The following is a 14,670-nucleotide window of genomic DNA, read 5'->3' on the forward strand; positions in this document are numbered from 1 at the left end:
TAAGGGACGTAGGTGGTGTAAAGTGGATGCTTATTTCTGAACGCGACAGCCTTGACGATTATTAGAGTTTTTCAAGAGACTGAAGGTTGCATAACGGTAACCGCTGATGAAGAAAACGTGCTTATTTTTAGAAGCGAGTGGCAATCTAATCGTAGGTGAAAATACTTTATTCCTTCTTTAGCTTGTGAAAGTTCTTAAAGTCAAATCATTCTGTATTTTAAATCTGTATTTGTATTATGGAGTTCTTGGAATTCCCACTCGTGATATTACTGGACAAGTGAGTACTTCTTTGAGCTAAAGGGCTCAGCGGAGGTCATTATACTGTGTGTGGCGCATGAAAGAGAATATCGAAAAATTCCGCCAGTATCCAAAATGGTTATTCTTTAATATAGGATGATGTAGCATAGTTGCTTTATTTACAAATGCCAAATACTTTATTGGCCAACCACTTAGTTGCTGTGGGATATAAAGGTGTTATGTCTATATGTTTAATGCAGTAGAGGCGCACTTACCAAATAAGGTAAAGTGTACAGAGAATAATGAAAAACGGAAAGGGAAACGGCCTTACTTTTAATTCTTCAAAGAGAGAAACATTGACTTCGATTACATACGGCTTTATTTTCCGATCATGCTAACGAAGATGAGAATGAAGGAGAAGAAAACGAAGAAGAACTGTTGTTGAATGAGGGACGATACAAGAAGAGCCTCATAGGCAGATGTATACCCCTTGTAGAATGTGTCTTGATCATACTATTCCAAGTACTGATTGTTCTCTACCTGGATGGTAACCCTGTCTATTTGCCGTGCATACTTGCGCCTTATTATGGTTTCGAAGCCATTCACAGCCTGTTTAATGGAAAGTCAGGATGGGTAACAAGGCTAGTCATGCTGATCCAGTTGACTTGCATTGTGCTCTATCACAAGAACTGGGTCATCGTCTTCATACCCACCTACCTTTTAGGCTTATTTTACTTCTTGAAGCTATGGGGACAGTATAGATACTTTTCAAGGATAGGAAATCAAGAATTAGCTCAGCAAGCAAAATCATTGGTCTTTGCTGCCACTATTTTATATTGTCTCTTGGCAACCTTATTCTACACCGTGCTCGGGCTTATCATCGCCAGGTTAAAAGGCATGGTCCAAATCAGGCTTATCGTCATCCTTATTCCTATTTTTATTATTATGGTAAGGTTCTCCTATAGCAAACCCAGTCTATTTATTTGTGAACTAATGACTAAATACGCTTGTGTTATCAAAAGGGCATCATGCTCTGCTGTAGTGGCTGTTGCTTGCCTTGTATGCTCATCATTCCCTCTTCGTTACCCAGCCATGATCCAGAAATTGTAGATCCCAATCGGCGAATTACTGCATCCTCCGCCACAGCCAAAACTGTCTTGATCTTCTGGATTTTAATTGACTAATCGCTTGAGACACAAATTCATTTCCTTATTCCCCCTTTTCCTTTCTTTTCCTTTCTTTCTTTTTTTTATTTTATTTTTTTACTTAAACAAAAACGAGAGAAAAAAAAGGAGAAAAAAATGCTTAAAGATCCTATAAAGCGGCGCATAACACTTTCTTATCTTTTTGACTGGATACTTGTCATCATAATGACAGTTGTATTTTTTGCTATTGATAATATTACACCATTTCATCGACAATTTTCAATTCATGACAAAACAATTATGTTTCCGTATGCTGAACACGAAAGAGTACCCGTTTGGTTATTATTGGTAATACGTCTATCAAAATTTAATTTCTCACTATTAACCTTTGTTTATATAGGTCATATGTTTTGTTATACCATTTGCTATTATTGGAGGAATAACATTAAGTGGATTAGGATACAAAAGAAATATATATGATTTTCATGCAGGAGTGTTAGGTATATACATCCCCTTTTTCCTTTTTTTTTTTTTTACTAATAAAGGATATATATATTAGGTTTATGCTTAGGGTTATCCATGACAATTATGTTGACAGATGTAATCAAAGTAAAGTAAATAGCACCATACATGCATATACATTTATTGACAACAATTGTATAGATTACAGCTGGACGACCAAGGCCTGATATGCTTTCGAGATGTAAGCCAGCATTGGACACCGAGGATCCTCCATTGGGTCTATCTACCGTAGATATTTGTACAACTGATATTCATTCACATATAATGATTGATGGATTTAAAAGTTTCCCAAGCGGACATTCGTCATGTAAAGAAGAGAAGGAAAAAAAAGGAGCAAAGTTTTTTTTACTAATTATATCACAATAGTCTCATTTGCCGGTTTAGGTTATCTTTCTTTTTACATGGCCGGCAAGTTAAGGCTATTTGATGAGAAGGGTGTAAGTGATATTGTATCACTCATGTAAAAAGATTAACTAATATATGTATAAAATAGCACACCTATAAAGGATTTTGCTGCATATTTCCTTTTATTGGTGCTGCTCTAGTAGCCATTTCTCGAACAGAGGATTATCGTCACCATTGGCATGATGTCTTTATAGGTGCATTGTTAGGTACGGTCTGTGCTTATTTTGCCTATAGACAATATTATCCTGCCCTTGGACACAATGCATGTCATACTCCATTCATGACACGAATGCTCTATTGGCAATCCGGATTGGACAATAGTAATAATAATAATAACAATACTGAACATAGAAGACAACAAGATGAAGAAGAGGCATGTCTAGCTACGACAGTGACATCAAGTACAGCCAGTAGTTCACACAACCATAATAATGATCACTCAAATATATTTAACCACAATACAAAATATCAAACCCAAAAGGGAGACCAGTACAGTCTGGACTCACAGTTTTGATTGTATTAAAAAATAAATGAATCATTTTCAGTAACAAACAGTGATTTTATTACAATAAAAGATCGTCAAAGTTGCGCAAGAATTCAATTTTATCTGAATTTAAAGGTTGCATGCCAAAAATTAAGATTAATGCAAGCGTAAATCCAATCCAGAAAGAGGGTGTCACCATGATGGAGATGATTCCATAGTTCATTATGACATAAGCAATAATTGAAACCATGTTTACCATAAACTGATTATTTTACTCTTTTTTTTTTTCTTTTCTTTTTTTTTTTCATACTTTATATATATTTTGACGCGTAATAATGACTGATTACCAAAAGAGAAAATACGATATTAGTAACATCAAGAGATGCTTTCTTTTTCTCCTTTATAGACTAACTATCATTTATATCAGTCATTTTTGGTGCTACTGGTTATACGGGTGAACTTACTGCAGAATATCTCGCTGAAAGACTCGATAAAGTAAAATTATCATCTACATCATCTTGTTTATTAAATTTTAAATAGTCTATAAACTGGGCTATAGCAGGTCGTAGTCTTGTCAAATTGGAAAAAGTACGTGATCACTTGGTTGAAACAGATCCTTCATTACAAGTAAGCAATCAAATTGATGTATCTATAATAATATTAAAGAATTGCATAGAAAATCGACTTGCTCATTGCAGACACCCAACAACCTGAAACCCTTGACAATGTTGTATCTCAAACACGAGTGGCAATAAGCACAGTTGGTAAGAAAAGAAATCACAAAAAGGAAAGTTACACGTGATGTAACACCGTCTTAGGGCCCTACATCAAGTATGGTACGCCACTGGTCGAAGCCTGTATTCGCCAAAAGACCCATTATGTCGACATTACAGGAGAGTATTCTTGGGTAAAACAGATTATTGATCAATTTGATGAAAAGGCAAAACAGGAAAAGATCATGATTGTTCCCTGCTGTGGATTTGATTCTGTGCCAAGTGATCTGGGTGTCTGGATGTTGGCAAACCACATTCATTCAAAGCATAACTTGAACTTGGGCACTGTCAAGGCCTCCATGACCAAACTTGCCGGAGGTGTTTCGGGCGGAACGATTCATTCTTTTATTGAGGCTGCTACCCAAAGGATGGAGGGACACGGTGATCCTTATTTGCTGGCTACTCGAAAGGGTATTGATAAACCCGCGTTACCGACGCTCTACAAAGATCGTGATTTTGATAACAAGTGGCAGACCTTCTTTTTCATGTCTGTTACCAACGAAAAAGTAGTTCGAAGAAGTTGGTCTATCTGGGCCGATCGTGGACAGGCATATGGAAACATGTTTAGTTACAGGTAAATGTATACAATGTAGGTCAAGGATCAACTTTAACAATGATGGATCAAATAGGGAATACATGAGTCTTAGCTTCATCCCCGCCGTTTTGTTCACTTGCTTCCTCTACACCATTGTTCCGGTGGCTGTTCTTTTGATCAGAGCACCAATTATTGGTGAAAAGGTAAAGGCGCTCTTGCCTGGGCCTGGCTATGGCCCTAGAGGAGAGACAAGGAAGTTAGGTCACTTTGAGCTCCAGCTTGTTGGATCTGCTGAATCAGAGCCTTATGAAGACTCTGTGCGCGCCAAGGCTATTGTCAAAGGTCAATAATAATTGATTTTTTATCCAACATAGCTTCCTTTAACCTAGATTATCTTAGGCTTCAGCGACCCTGGTTACGGTGATACTCCACGCATGTTAGTAGAGGCTGCCCTTTGTATTACCAAGAGCTTCAATGAACTACCTGGCAAAGACGGTGGTGTTTTGACACCTTCAACTGCCTTTGGTCAAACCCTCATAGAACGCTTGAGAAAGGACGATGCTATGGTTTTCCAAGTCGATGATTTGAAGGATTAAACACATACTCAATACATAATAGCTTCTTTTTTCTTTTTCTTTTAAAAAAAGCATCAAAACAAATAAACCAAAGTATCTCAGACTCAGCTTATTTTTTCATTGGATAAATGCATTGCGGACGTCATTCATTTGGTTGTAGGGCGGACGCGCGTAACGCTTTCGTAATTTTACCTTTTTTTTTCTTTTATAGTCAAAAACATACATCATTATGGATCATTTTCCTTCACGCTGGGGCAAGCCTCGTTCAGAAGCTGTTGATGCCTATGGTACTGTTCCTATGCCTCAAACTGTTCCAGATCAATTAGCTCAATCAGCTTATGGCCCAATGACAAGAACTCAGTAAAGTTATATTGCACCATTCAAGCATCAGTAGAAAGGACGCTAACTCTTCTTTTTATTAGGAACCCTTTAATAACAGGTACATCTGTTCTTGCCTTTAAATATAGAGACGGTGTTATGATGGCCGCAGATATGCTTGGTAAGAAAAAAAGAAAGAAAGGAAAGTACAATCAATTCATAAATAACCCTGAATAGGTTCATACGGATCTCTCGCTCGTTTCCGTGATATCAAGAGATTATATCCAGTCGGCGAAAGCACGATTGTTGGTGCATCTGGTGATATCTCAGACTATCAATATATTCAACATCTTTTGGATTCTCTCATGTATAATACAACCATCAAAAATATATGATTGTATTGATTTTTTTTTTTTTTTGTAGGATTAAAGAGCACTGTGCAGATGATGGACATGTTTTAGGCACACCCCATATCTATGAATATCTATGGAGAGTCATGTACAACAGAAGATCTAAATTCAACCCACTTTGGAATGCCCTAGTCGTAGGAGGTCTCCACAAGGGCGAACGATTCCTCGGTTATGTCGACTTGAGAGGCACTACCTATCAATCAACAACCATTGCCACTGGATTTGGTGCACATTTAGCACAACCTATTTTGAGAAGAAGAGTTGAAGGCAGAGAAGACGAATTGACAGAAGAAGAAGCAGTTGAGATTATGAATGAATGTTTGCGCGTGTTATTCTACCGAGATGCAAGATCCTTAAACAAGGTAAGATACAAAGCGAAATATACAAGAATGACGTGATTTACATTTTACAATAGTACCAAATAGCAAAGATTACCGAAAATGGCTTACATATTAGTGAGCCTTATCAATTAGATACCGAGTGGAGCTTTGCAGAGAATATTCGAGGATACGGCGGTCAGCGCTAAGGCTGATTTTTTTTTATTGTCAATAAACATGTTACATTCCTATGCTAAACCCCGTTCTTTATCATTAGGACTTTGCCATGAATAGTTTTTAAAAGGCTTGAATATCTCTTCTATCTTTTCATAAACCAAGTCTTCTTCGAGTGTGTTTTTTCTTTCCTTTGCTTCCTTCCAGGCACGCATAGCTTCTTGAACTTCAGATTTTCTGGCAAGACCTATGAGAGTAGCGTCCAGATGGAACACATCTCGACCACGGAAGGCAAATCGAGAAGCCAAGTTGGCAATACTAAAACCATGATCTGCAGCTACCTGGGCAGCCTTTCTAGCAGCCTCACGTAGCTCGACATGGGCAGGATGCCAGTCAGGTGGCCCAGCATCGCGGAGTAAGGCCATAGCAAGTGGTGATGCATTAAATATATACTTTACACCTGCCTCTCTGAACTTGGGTGTATAATCTGCCAACTTTGTATTTTGAAGATTGTAATGACAGTAAGATAAAATAATATCTAATGGCTGTCCCTTTTTATGTTGATGCTCTGCTATTCTTAATAACACTTCCAATGGATAACCTACATCTCCCAAGTAAATAGATCGCTCCATATTTTTCTTTTTTTTTCAAACATACCCGAACATCCAACATACTTTATCTTTCCTTTGCTTTTTAAATCGAACAATGCCTCCAAGGCCTGATTAGGTCCAACCACCTGTTCAAAGTCAACAAATTCAACATCATGACAATAGACGATATCCAAGTAGTCAGTGTGCATCCGTCTCATACTTTCCTCTACACTCTCATAAACCCTTTTTGCGCTATAATCAAATTCTTTGACGGTATAACCATATCGACCTACTTTGGTCGCTAAATAGTAATGGTCTCGAGGAAACTCGTTTCGAAGTTCAAAAAGCGCGTCTCCTAGGATATATTCGCTTTTTCCATAATAAGGTGATGTATCAAAAGAATTGATACCTAACTTTATTGAATAAAAACCCAAGTATCTTCTTTTTTATTATCATTTACCTGACAAGAGAGCTTCTCTACAAGCTTCTATAGGCATATGACCTTCAATGGTATCATATGCACCTGAAAGAGCACCAGCTCCAAACGAAACTTCAAAAGGTTCAAGCTTATTTTGGTTAACAGGCTAAAGAAGAAGAAGAAGAAGAGTGTGTTATTGTCAAGCTGATGACATTTATTATCATTTACTTTTGTCATGAGTAATACAATAAAAAAAAATAACTGGGGAAAATGAGTTTAACCGTAAAGAAAACAAGTTGTAGACACAGGAAACATTGGCTGACAAATTTTTTATTTTTTTATTTTTTTTCACGTATAAATCATAATGGCACTTGTCATAGATCCCAGCAGTTTATCCAATCTAACTGAAGTCATAACTAAACATGTTCACTTGAACTGGAAGATCTCATTTGAAGAAAAGAAGATTGGTGGACATGTTCTTTTGGATATGGTCACATTACGTCCAAACGTGTCCAAGGTCGTATTGGATACTAGCTATCTCGACTTGAAGAGCGTCTCCTTGAATGGACAAGAACTCAAGGTATAGTAGGTTAGCAGAGTACATGCAAACTGATTAACATGTGGATATATAGTATGAAGTTGCTGAACGACACCCTAGTCTCGGATCAGCCTTGACCATTCACCTTCCTGAAACCTTTGCAAACGAAGGCACTACTTTTCAACTCAAAGTAGAATATGTTACTACAGAGAAATGTACAGCTGTTCAATACTTGGAACCAGAGTAAGATTGTCAATCATATTTTTTTTAGACTGACGTGTGTTTTATGCTAGACAAACGGTTGGCAAGAAGCACCCTTATTTGTTTTCTCAATGCCAAGCTGTATGTGACCATATTGATTATATTATAGACTCTGACACGCTCTATATAGATCCATGCCCGTGCCTTTGCTCCTCTGCAGGACTCTCCTTCTGTCAAATTGACCTATTCAGCATCCGTGACCTCGCCTCTGCAAGTCGTCATGTCAGCTCTCTTAGTATCTAGCGACGATAACCAGGATGGCACCAAGACATATCACTTTAAGCAAAACACGACCATTCCTTCCTACTTGATTGCGATTGCTGCTGGCAACTTGACTGGCCGTGAGATTGGCCCACGTTCCACAGTATGGTGTGAACCTGAAATGGTTGAACAAGCAGCCTGGGAATTTGAAGTAAAAATTGCGTGTTACAAGGATAATACATAAAAAGGGGCTAATGTAACCAAATGAATAGGATACAGAAAAATTTATTGCCACAGGTGAAAGTCTGTTGACCCCTTATGAATGGGGACGTTATGATCTTTTGGTGTTGCCACCTTCTTTTCCCTATGGTGGTATGGAGGTAATTAAAGAATAGTGAACAAAAAAGACAATTAATAATGAATGGTAATAGAACCCTTGTTTGACCTTTGTTACCCCAACCCTCTTGGCAGGTAAGAGAGAGACAATGCGCAAAGTAATATAATTTACAAAGACTAACGATGTTAAAACAGGTGATAGAAGCGCTGTCGACGTTGTTGCACATGAAATTGCCCACAGCTGGATGGGTAACTTGGTTACGACCGCCAATTGGGAACACTTCTGGTTAAATGAAGGTTGGACCGTATTTGTCGAACGCAAGATCGCAGCCCGTCTTCATGGAGAAGCTGAAAGACAATTCAGCTCCATCATTGGTTGGAAAGCATTAAAGGAAAGTGTTGAACTCTTTGGCGAAAACTCACCTGCTACTGTTTTGAAGCCTGATTTAAGCAGTGGTATTGACCCCGATGATTATTTCAGTTCTATTCCTTATGGTAAGACACGAAAAGAGTGATTGTGTGATTTTTCATGCTGACTATTTACGCGTTATAGAAAAGGGTTTCAATTTGCTTTACCACCTTGAAAAAGTCGTTGGTGGTCCTGAAGTCTTTGAGCCTTACATGAAGGCTCATGTCGAGCAGTTTGCCTCTAAATCCATCACAACCGAGGATTGGATTGCCCATCTTCGCACATACATGGAAAAGCACCACGGTAAAGAAATGGTTGAAAGGTTGAACAAGATTAATTGGGATCTCTGGATTAATGGCACTGGTATGCCTCCTGTTGACCCTCAATTTGATACTAGCCTTGCTGATGCATGCTATGATCTTGCTAAACGCTGGGAAGAAGCTCGCAACACCAACGACCTCAGTTCTTTCTCTCCCAAGGATGTTGAGAACTTTACCTCCACTCAAAAGAGTAAGTTATATATATAGATTAAAGTAAAAATCGTTCTAACTCTTCTTCTCCGTAGTTGTATTTTTGGAACGCTTAACAGACTGTGAACCTTTCCCCCATCACATTATTGCCAAAATGGATGAACTTTATCAAATGACACCTATTCGCAACGCTGATGTTCGTTTCCGCTGGCAACAACTTTGCGTCATGGCTAGTTATGAAAAGATCTATCCTAGTGTTGTCGAATTCATCACTGAACAAGGCCGTATGAAATTTGTTCGTCCTCTGTATAGATTCCTTTATAGAGCAAAGAATGGTGCCAAGTTAGCACAGGAAACTTATTTGAAGCACAAGAAATTCTATCACCCAATTGCTGCACAGCTTATTGAAAAAGACATTGAATTGAAGCAATAAATGCTGTCTATAACCTTGTTCTATTTTACAAACTATATTTACAAATAAGGATACTAAAACAATATAGTAGTAGTGTAAGCGTATTAACAATAGCATAAAAAGAGTTTAGTTGTGAATAGCGTCTCTCCATGATTTTAAATTAGAGGGAATACGCTTCCAAGTAGCAGGTCTAAAGATGCTAACACCCTCGAGAGGATCATTCTTCTTGTCGTCGTCTTCATAGGATTGTCTACCATAGCTAGTTAGTCCATACTTCTTAATGCTGATTGAACAACGAATATAAAAATAAACTCTTACCTTAAGAAAGCTTCACGACCAGAGACCAAATCGACTTCTGCAAGAGGAATAACCTTGGTTCGCTTAGTGATCTTGTAGCCCAAGTAAATGACGAGGACGATGGGAATACCGATATAAGCAGCAACAATATCTGAAGCAACAACAGGCTTAGCCATCCATGAATTGTAGCCTTGACCAACGAGGACAAATAGACAAACACAAAAGGCAAAGATAGGTCCAATGGGGAACAATCTAGCCTTGAAGGGCAAATCTTCAACCTTGTAACCTTGTAAAACATAGGCACGACGGAATCTATAGTGAGAAGCAGCAATACCAAGCCAAGCAATAAAACCAGCAACACCTGAAACATTCAGTAACCAAGAGTAGACAACACCATTGCCGAACAAAGAAGTCAAAAAGGCGAGCATACCGACAGCAGCTGTTACTAAGACACAGTAAATAGGAATACCGTTTTTGGTGATCTTTCTAAAGAACTTGGGTGCCTTTCCTTCATTGGCAAGGTCAAGAAGAGTACGACTAGAGGCATATAACCCAGAGTTACCAGCTGATAGCACTGTTGTTAAGATGACAGCATTCATAACGTCTACATGCCGATAGGAGTAAGTTTCAACTGTTGTCTTTTTTTTTATTTTTTGTTTACCTGCTGCTGGACGAATACCAGCCTTGACAAATACTAAAGTGAATGGAGAAACAGAAATGTTGTTGACATCAGAGTCCAAGAGAGAAGGATCGTCATATGGAATGATGAGACCAATGATGAGAATAGAGAGAATATAGAATAAAAGAATACGCCAAAACACTTGTTTGATAGCTCGGGGGACATTCTTTCGAGGGTTCTCACTTTCACCTGCTGCTACACCGATCAATTCAGTACCTTGGAAAGAGAAACCAGCAGTCAAGAAAGTACTCAAGACGCCAAGGCCTTGAACCCCGCCCGAGTTGAATACGCTTGTACCATAATATGTTCCTCCTAATACTCCTGTATCAACCAAAATACCGAGGATGATGAATACGATAACTGTCAAGACCTTGATTAAAGCAAACCAATATTCAGCTTCACCTATAAAAGAGGAGTGAGTAACGGGATGAGATTGTTGTATTTATTTTTCGTTTGTACCATAGCCTTTAACTGAAAATAAGTTGAGTGCCAAAATAATGATGAGAAATATAATAGACCAAACGTAATTAGGTATATGAGGCAACCAATAAGCCATGACCATAGATCCAGCAGTCTATGATGACATGATTAGTTAAGTGTTTTTATATAATTCGTTTTCTTTTTTTTACCAATTCAACAGCAACGGTAACTGCCCAGTTATACCAATAATTCCAACCTAAAGCAAATCCGACAGCAGGATCAATAAAGCGACCAGCATAATTATTAAAACTGCCGGAAATAGGTAAATAAGTAGCCTAATGTGAGGTGTTAATTCTGTTTATAATAAATATATCTATCTTGTTTAATACCATTTCACCCAAGCATTCCATCATAAAGAAAACCATGATACCGATTAAAGAATAAGCAATGATGGCACCACCTGGACCAGCATTAGCAACCGACGCACCAGAAGCAAGAAAAAGACCTGTACCAATGGTACCACCAAGCGAGATCATTGTTAACTAAACAAGCAATTAATGTCACCGATCTTTCAATGATAGTATCATTGTAAATTATTACATGACGAGCTTTCAATCCTCTTTGTAAAGCTGGCTTGTCGTCTATAACATCAGCTATTGATCCAGTTGATATGGATCCACTACCTCGACTGCTGTGTCCATGTGCTCTCTCTGAATGATGAATTGACTTTTCATATTTAACATGGCTCATGTCGATCTCTTCTATGACCTCATTACTGCTTCCATGCTTGTTGCTTCTGCTTAGTTTTCTATTTCCGCCAAACATGCTTTTGAAACCAAGGAAACCAAAAAAGAAGAAAGAAGCTATTGCTTATTAAATTAAAAAATTCTTTTTTGACACCTTCCAAAAAAGTCAAGATATAAGAGATTATCAAATTTAATCCCAGCCTTCCTTAGAAAACATGGACTTGTCTGTTTTTAATAAATAGTGAGGCTATAGAATATGGCTCGTTAATAGTCTGATCATGCTGTATAATCTACTACGCCATCAGTCAAAGAGAGAGAGAGAAAGAAAGGAGGGGAGAGAGAAGCATGCATCAATGCAGATGTAGTTTAATGCATATCAGATTAGGTTCGATGTGAAGGAGATAAAGTAATACAACAAACTTTCTTTTTTTTTTTAAAATGAGCGTGGTAATAAACCGTGTGACAGGATCACCAAAAGGAACAGAGACTTGTAAATTAACAAGAATGTCTTTGCCAAAGGATACGAATATGGGTGCCTTGGTCGCTGTTTTATTCTCAGAAATATAGCAGAAAGGGTTATAAGCTCTCCATACAACCTGTTGTACCTTTAAGAGATGGATCATGACAAAAGGTTCCAAATACCTCTAGTATTGCAGTTAGTTCATCATCATATGCTGATCTTTTCGTATCGGAAGCAATACCACACAGTAGAAGGAAGTCCCACAATTGTTGTTGTCTTCACTTCACTCTTGAAATGCTGAGATAAAGATATTTTGTAATAATAGTGAACCAACATTTTTCACACGCATTTAAGGCTTTTCCTGACTCTGTGAGGGACACTTTCGCACGACCTGATTTAGAAGCTACACAGCATATAAAAGGCAAAAGGGTAAGCCTTCCATTGTTTGTTGATACCCTTCCTTGCAAGAAGGTTTCCATTCTAGATTTCGAGATGTGAAGACTTTAGAATTTCATCCTCTTTTTTGAAACACACACACGCATACACGTACATACACAAGAGATGACTTAACGCTATCAATTATAGAACTATCTAAATATATAAGAGAAAACTCAAGCCCAACCCTGAGCAGCTTCATAAGAAGGTTTAAGGATTCAATTATTTACTAGCATGAAGAGACAATCAATCAAGCAGGGCTTCTTAAATTAGGCCAACGCTACATGCGCCAGAAAATAGGCTAATGCTACGGGCGTTTTTTCTTCTAGGCACTAGATGCAAGACTGTCCAGTGAAATATCCTTTGATGTAAAATGTGAATTTATCATAATTACACGTGAATGATCTTGGCTCTTTGTTGATCAAACTGACAACATAAAACTAGAATAAATAACAATATTTCTTTTTATTTCTTTCTTCTTGAAAAGAAACAAACCAAAATGGTGACTTTATAAAATCATGTTTAGCGTGGCGTCACACATTGGAAAGTTCTGTTAGAAGGCACCATAGGTAGTGGGTAGAGGTAGTGTCCGTAGTATTAGCTTATTTTCTAATGTATTTTCTGGTGCATGTAGTGTTCACCCTTAAATGATGGGCTCATATTGGATGAACAAGAAACCAACAACAAAAAACGCCCGGACTACAAGATTGATGTGTACGATTCTTATGAATATGCATATACATCTGCTTATGGGGAAATCAAAACTGGTAAGAACATTTCGCCCATGGATATTATCATGGACTTTCACTGAGTAGTCATATTTTAAATATAACCTTCGCACAATTATTGACTTCCATGTCACTGGTAAAAAGACGCAAAAGAGAAAATAACTAGATTATTATTTTTTTAGGACAAGCAATTACATTTTTCGTCATGAACCTTCAGTATGAACACTTGTATACCTTCACAGAAATTACCAGCATGAAAGTGCCACTGAAAAAATCCGATCTGTTGAACTTATGCTTATTGTTGATTTTAATATCCATTGTTGCGATAAATGAACTTTCTGGTCCTTCTGTCTTATGTGATTACTGGCTATTTCTATAAGAAGATGGTTGATTGATTTTGTTCATTTTACTATGTAGACAAACACGACATAGACGCTTTTGATATGGATGTTGAATCATTACACTTCGAGCTTCGTGATCTTGGTTGTTCCCGCCCTCCTTCCCCTGTTTTCTTGGTTTGTTTCTGTTATTTCCATTCTCACTCAAGACGATAAAGGATCAAAAAAAAGTTTTATATTACTGTATTTTATTTTACGTTGTACAATTCGAACTAATAAAGAAAGAATGATTACAACAACCAAGATCACGAAGCTCGAAGTGTAATGATTCAACATCCATATCAAAAGCGTCTATGTCGTGTTTGTCTACATAGTAAAATGAACAAAATCAATCAACCATCTTCTTATAGAAATAGCCAGTAATCACATAAGACAGAAGGACCAGAAAGTTCATTTATCGCAACAATGGATATTAAAATCAACAATAAGCATAGATAGAAAGTCTTCAAATCCTGTAATTAGCAATTAAACCTGTATTAATAAAAGCAGTTAATACAGTTGTTTTAAAATATAACTTGATTTACGTATTACCTTCAGCTAGAGACTTTTTATACCACCATTATCATAGTAAGATTTGGATATGAGTCGTCTAAAAAAAAAGAAAAAAAAAAGCAATTAGAGGTAGATGGCAATACCAACCAAGAGGACTACCAATTGAAGGCAACAACATCAATGTTACAAACACTAATGTTACCACACGACGAAAGGCGTTTGTCGAAGCAAGGATAGCTCCCAAGTCTCGTCAATGGTTGCTTGGACTGGCCAATCTCCTGCCTTTCAAAGTCCTTCAGCAGGCCAAAGGCATTTTGTCACCTTTTTATCGATCAAGTCTCATCTCGAACTGATGCCAAAAGTTTTAATAACATGATGATATGATGTTACCTTTCCACGAACTATACTGATAAGATTTCAATAATATTTTTGTTATTCAGAATACTTTTGAGCTTTTTTTGTAAATATATAAAATTTCGAGTGCT

The 14,670-nt window shown here is 37.5% G+C and overlaps 7 protein-coding genes across 7 annotated transcripts; 5 read left to right on the top strand and 2 right to left on the bottom strand.

The window, feature by feature from the left end:
- The first annotated feature begins 1,488 nt into the window (after nucleotides 1–1,488).
- Nucleotides 1,489–3,092, top strand: RHIMIDRAFT_265370 (acid phosphatase/Vanadium-dependent haloperoxidase). Its single transcript, XM_023611815.1, has 6 exons — nucleotides 1,489–1,730; nucleotides 1,783–1,882; nucleotides 1,942–1,991; nucleotides 2,046–2,211; nucleotides 2,271–2,341; nucleotides 2,398–3,092. The coding sequence occupies exons 1-6, from the start codon at nucleotides 1,608–1,610 to the stop codon at nucleotides 2,821–2,823; spliced, it is 936 nt and encodes a 311-aa protein (XP_023469868.1). The 5' UTR covers nucleotides 1,489–1,607; the 3' UTR covers nucleotides 2,824–3,092.
- A 36-nt stretch (nucleotides 3,093–3,128) lies between these two features.
- On the top strand, nucleotides 3,129–4,697 carry RHIMIDRAFT_233764 (uncharacterized protein; the record flags this gene model as incomplete). The annotated part of the gene is made up of 7 exons (XM_023608026.1): nucleotides 3,129–3,162; nucleotides 3,221–3,288; nucleotides 3,334–3,420; nucleotides 3,470–3,557; nucleotides 3,612–4,140; nucleotides 4,196–4,443; nucleotides 4,501–4,697. 7 exons carry the CDS (start codon nucleotides 3,129–3,131, stop codon nucleotides 4,695–4,697), a joined length of 1,251 nt encoding a protein of 416 aa, XP_023469869.1.
- A 208-nt stretch (nucleotides 4,698–4,905) lies between these two features.
- On the top strand, nucleotides 4,906–5,930 carry RHIMIDRAFT_198054 (proteasome endopeptidase complex, beta subunit; the record flags this gene model as incomplete). The annotated part of the gene is made up of 5 exons (XM_023606249.1): nucleotides 4,906–5,036; nucleotides 5,099–5,175; nucleotides 5,232–5,361; nucleotides 5,418–5,766; nucleotides 5,820–5,930. The coding sequence occupies 5 exons, from the start codon at nucleotides 4,906–4,908 to the stop codon at nucleotides 5,928–5,930; spliced, it is 798 nt and encodes a 265-aa protein (XP_023469870.1).
- Nucleotides 5,931–5,969: 39 nt separating this feature from the next.
- Nucleotides 5,970–7,140, bottom strand: RHIMIDRAFT_233766 (L-galactose dehydrogenase; the record flags this gene model as incomplete). The annotated part of the gene is made up of 4 exons (XM_023608027.1): nucleotides 5,970–6,496; nucleotides 6,553–6,894; nucleotides 6,946–7,069; nucleotides 7,132–7,140. 4 exons carry the CDS (start codon nucleotides 7,138–7,140, stop codon nucleotides 5,970–5,972), a joined length of 1,002 nt encoding a protein of 333 aa, XP_023469871.1.
- A 127-nt stretch (nucleotides 7,141–7,267) lies between these two features.
- RHIMIDRAFT_286052 (leukotriene A-4 hydrol) lies at nucleotides 7,268–9,551 on the top strand (the record flags this gene model as incomplete). The annotated part of the gene is made up of 9 exons (XM_023613339.1): nucleotides 7,268–7,483; nucleotides 7,536–7,684; nucleotides 7,735–7,783; nucleotides 7,833–8,114; nucleotides 8,176–8,283; nucleotides 8,335–8,374; nucleotides 8,435–8,734; nucleotides 8,793–9,158; nucleotides 9,214–9,551. 9 exons carry the CDS (start codon nucleotides 7,268–7,270, stop codon nucleotides 9,549–9,551), a joined length of 1,848 nt encoding a protein of 615 aa, XP_023469872.1.
- A 293-nt stretch (nucleotides 9,552–9,844) lies between these two features.
- On the bottom strand, nucleotides 9,845–11,462 carry RHIMIDRAFT_197678 (lysine-specific permease; the record flags this gene model as incomplete). Its single annotated transcript, XM_023606218.1, has 5 exons — nucleotides 9,845–10,431; nucleotides 10,489–10,908; nucleotides 10,966–11,080; nucleotides 11,136–11,261; nucleotides 11,316–11,462. The coding sequence occupies 5 exons, from the start codon at nucleotides 11,460–11,462 to the stop codon at nucleotides 9,845–9,847; spliced, it is 1,395 nt and encodes a 464-aa protein (XP_023469873.1).
- Nucleotides 11,463–13,058: 1,596 nt separating this feature from the next.
- RHIMIDRAFT_265373 (uncharacterized protein) lies at nucleotides 13,059–13,784 on the top strand. Its single transcript, XM_023611816.1, has 2 exons — nucleotides 13,059–13,136; nucleotides 13,202–13,784. The coding sequence occupies exon 2, from the start codon at nucleotides 13,501–13,503 to the stop codon at nucleotides 13,672–13,674; it is 174 nt and encodes a 57-aa protein (XP_023469874.1). The 5' UTR covers nucleotides 13,059–13,136; nucleotides 13,202–13,500; the 3' UTR covers nucleotides 13,675–13,784.
- The last annotated feature ends 886 nt before the right edge of the window (nucleotides 13,785–14,670 follow it).

This window comes from Rhizopus microsporus (assembly GCF_002708625.1).
Source record: "Rhizopus microsporus ATCC 52813 unplaced genomic scaffold scaffold_2, whole genome shotgun sequence".
NCBI lineage: Eukaryota > Fungi > Mucoromycota > Mucoromycetes > Mucorales > Rhizopodaceae > Rhizopus > Rhizopus microsporus.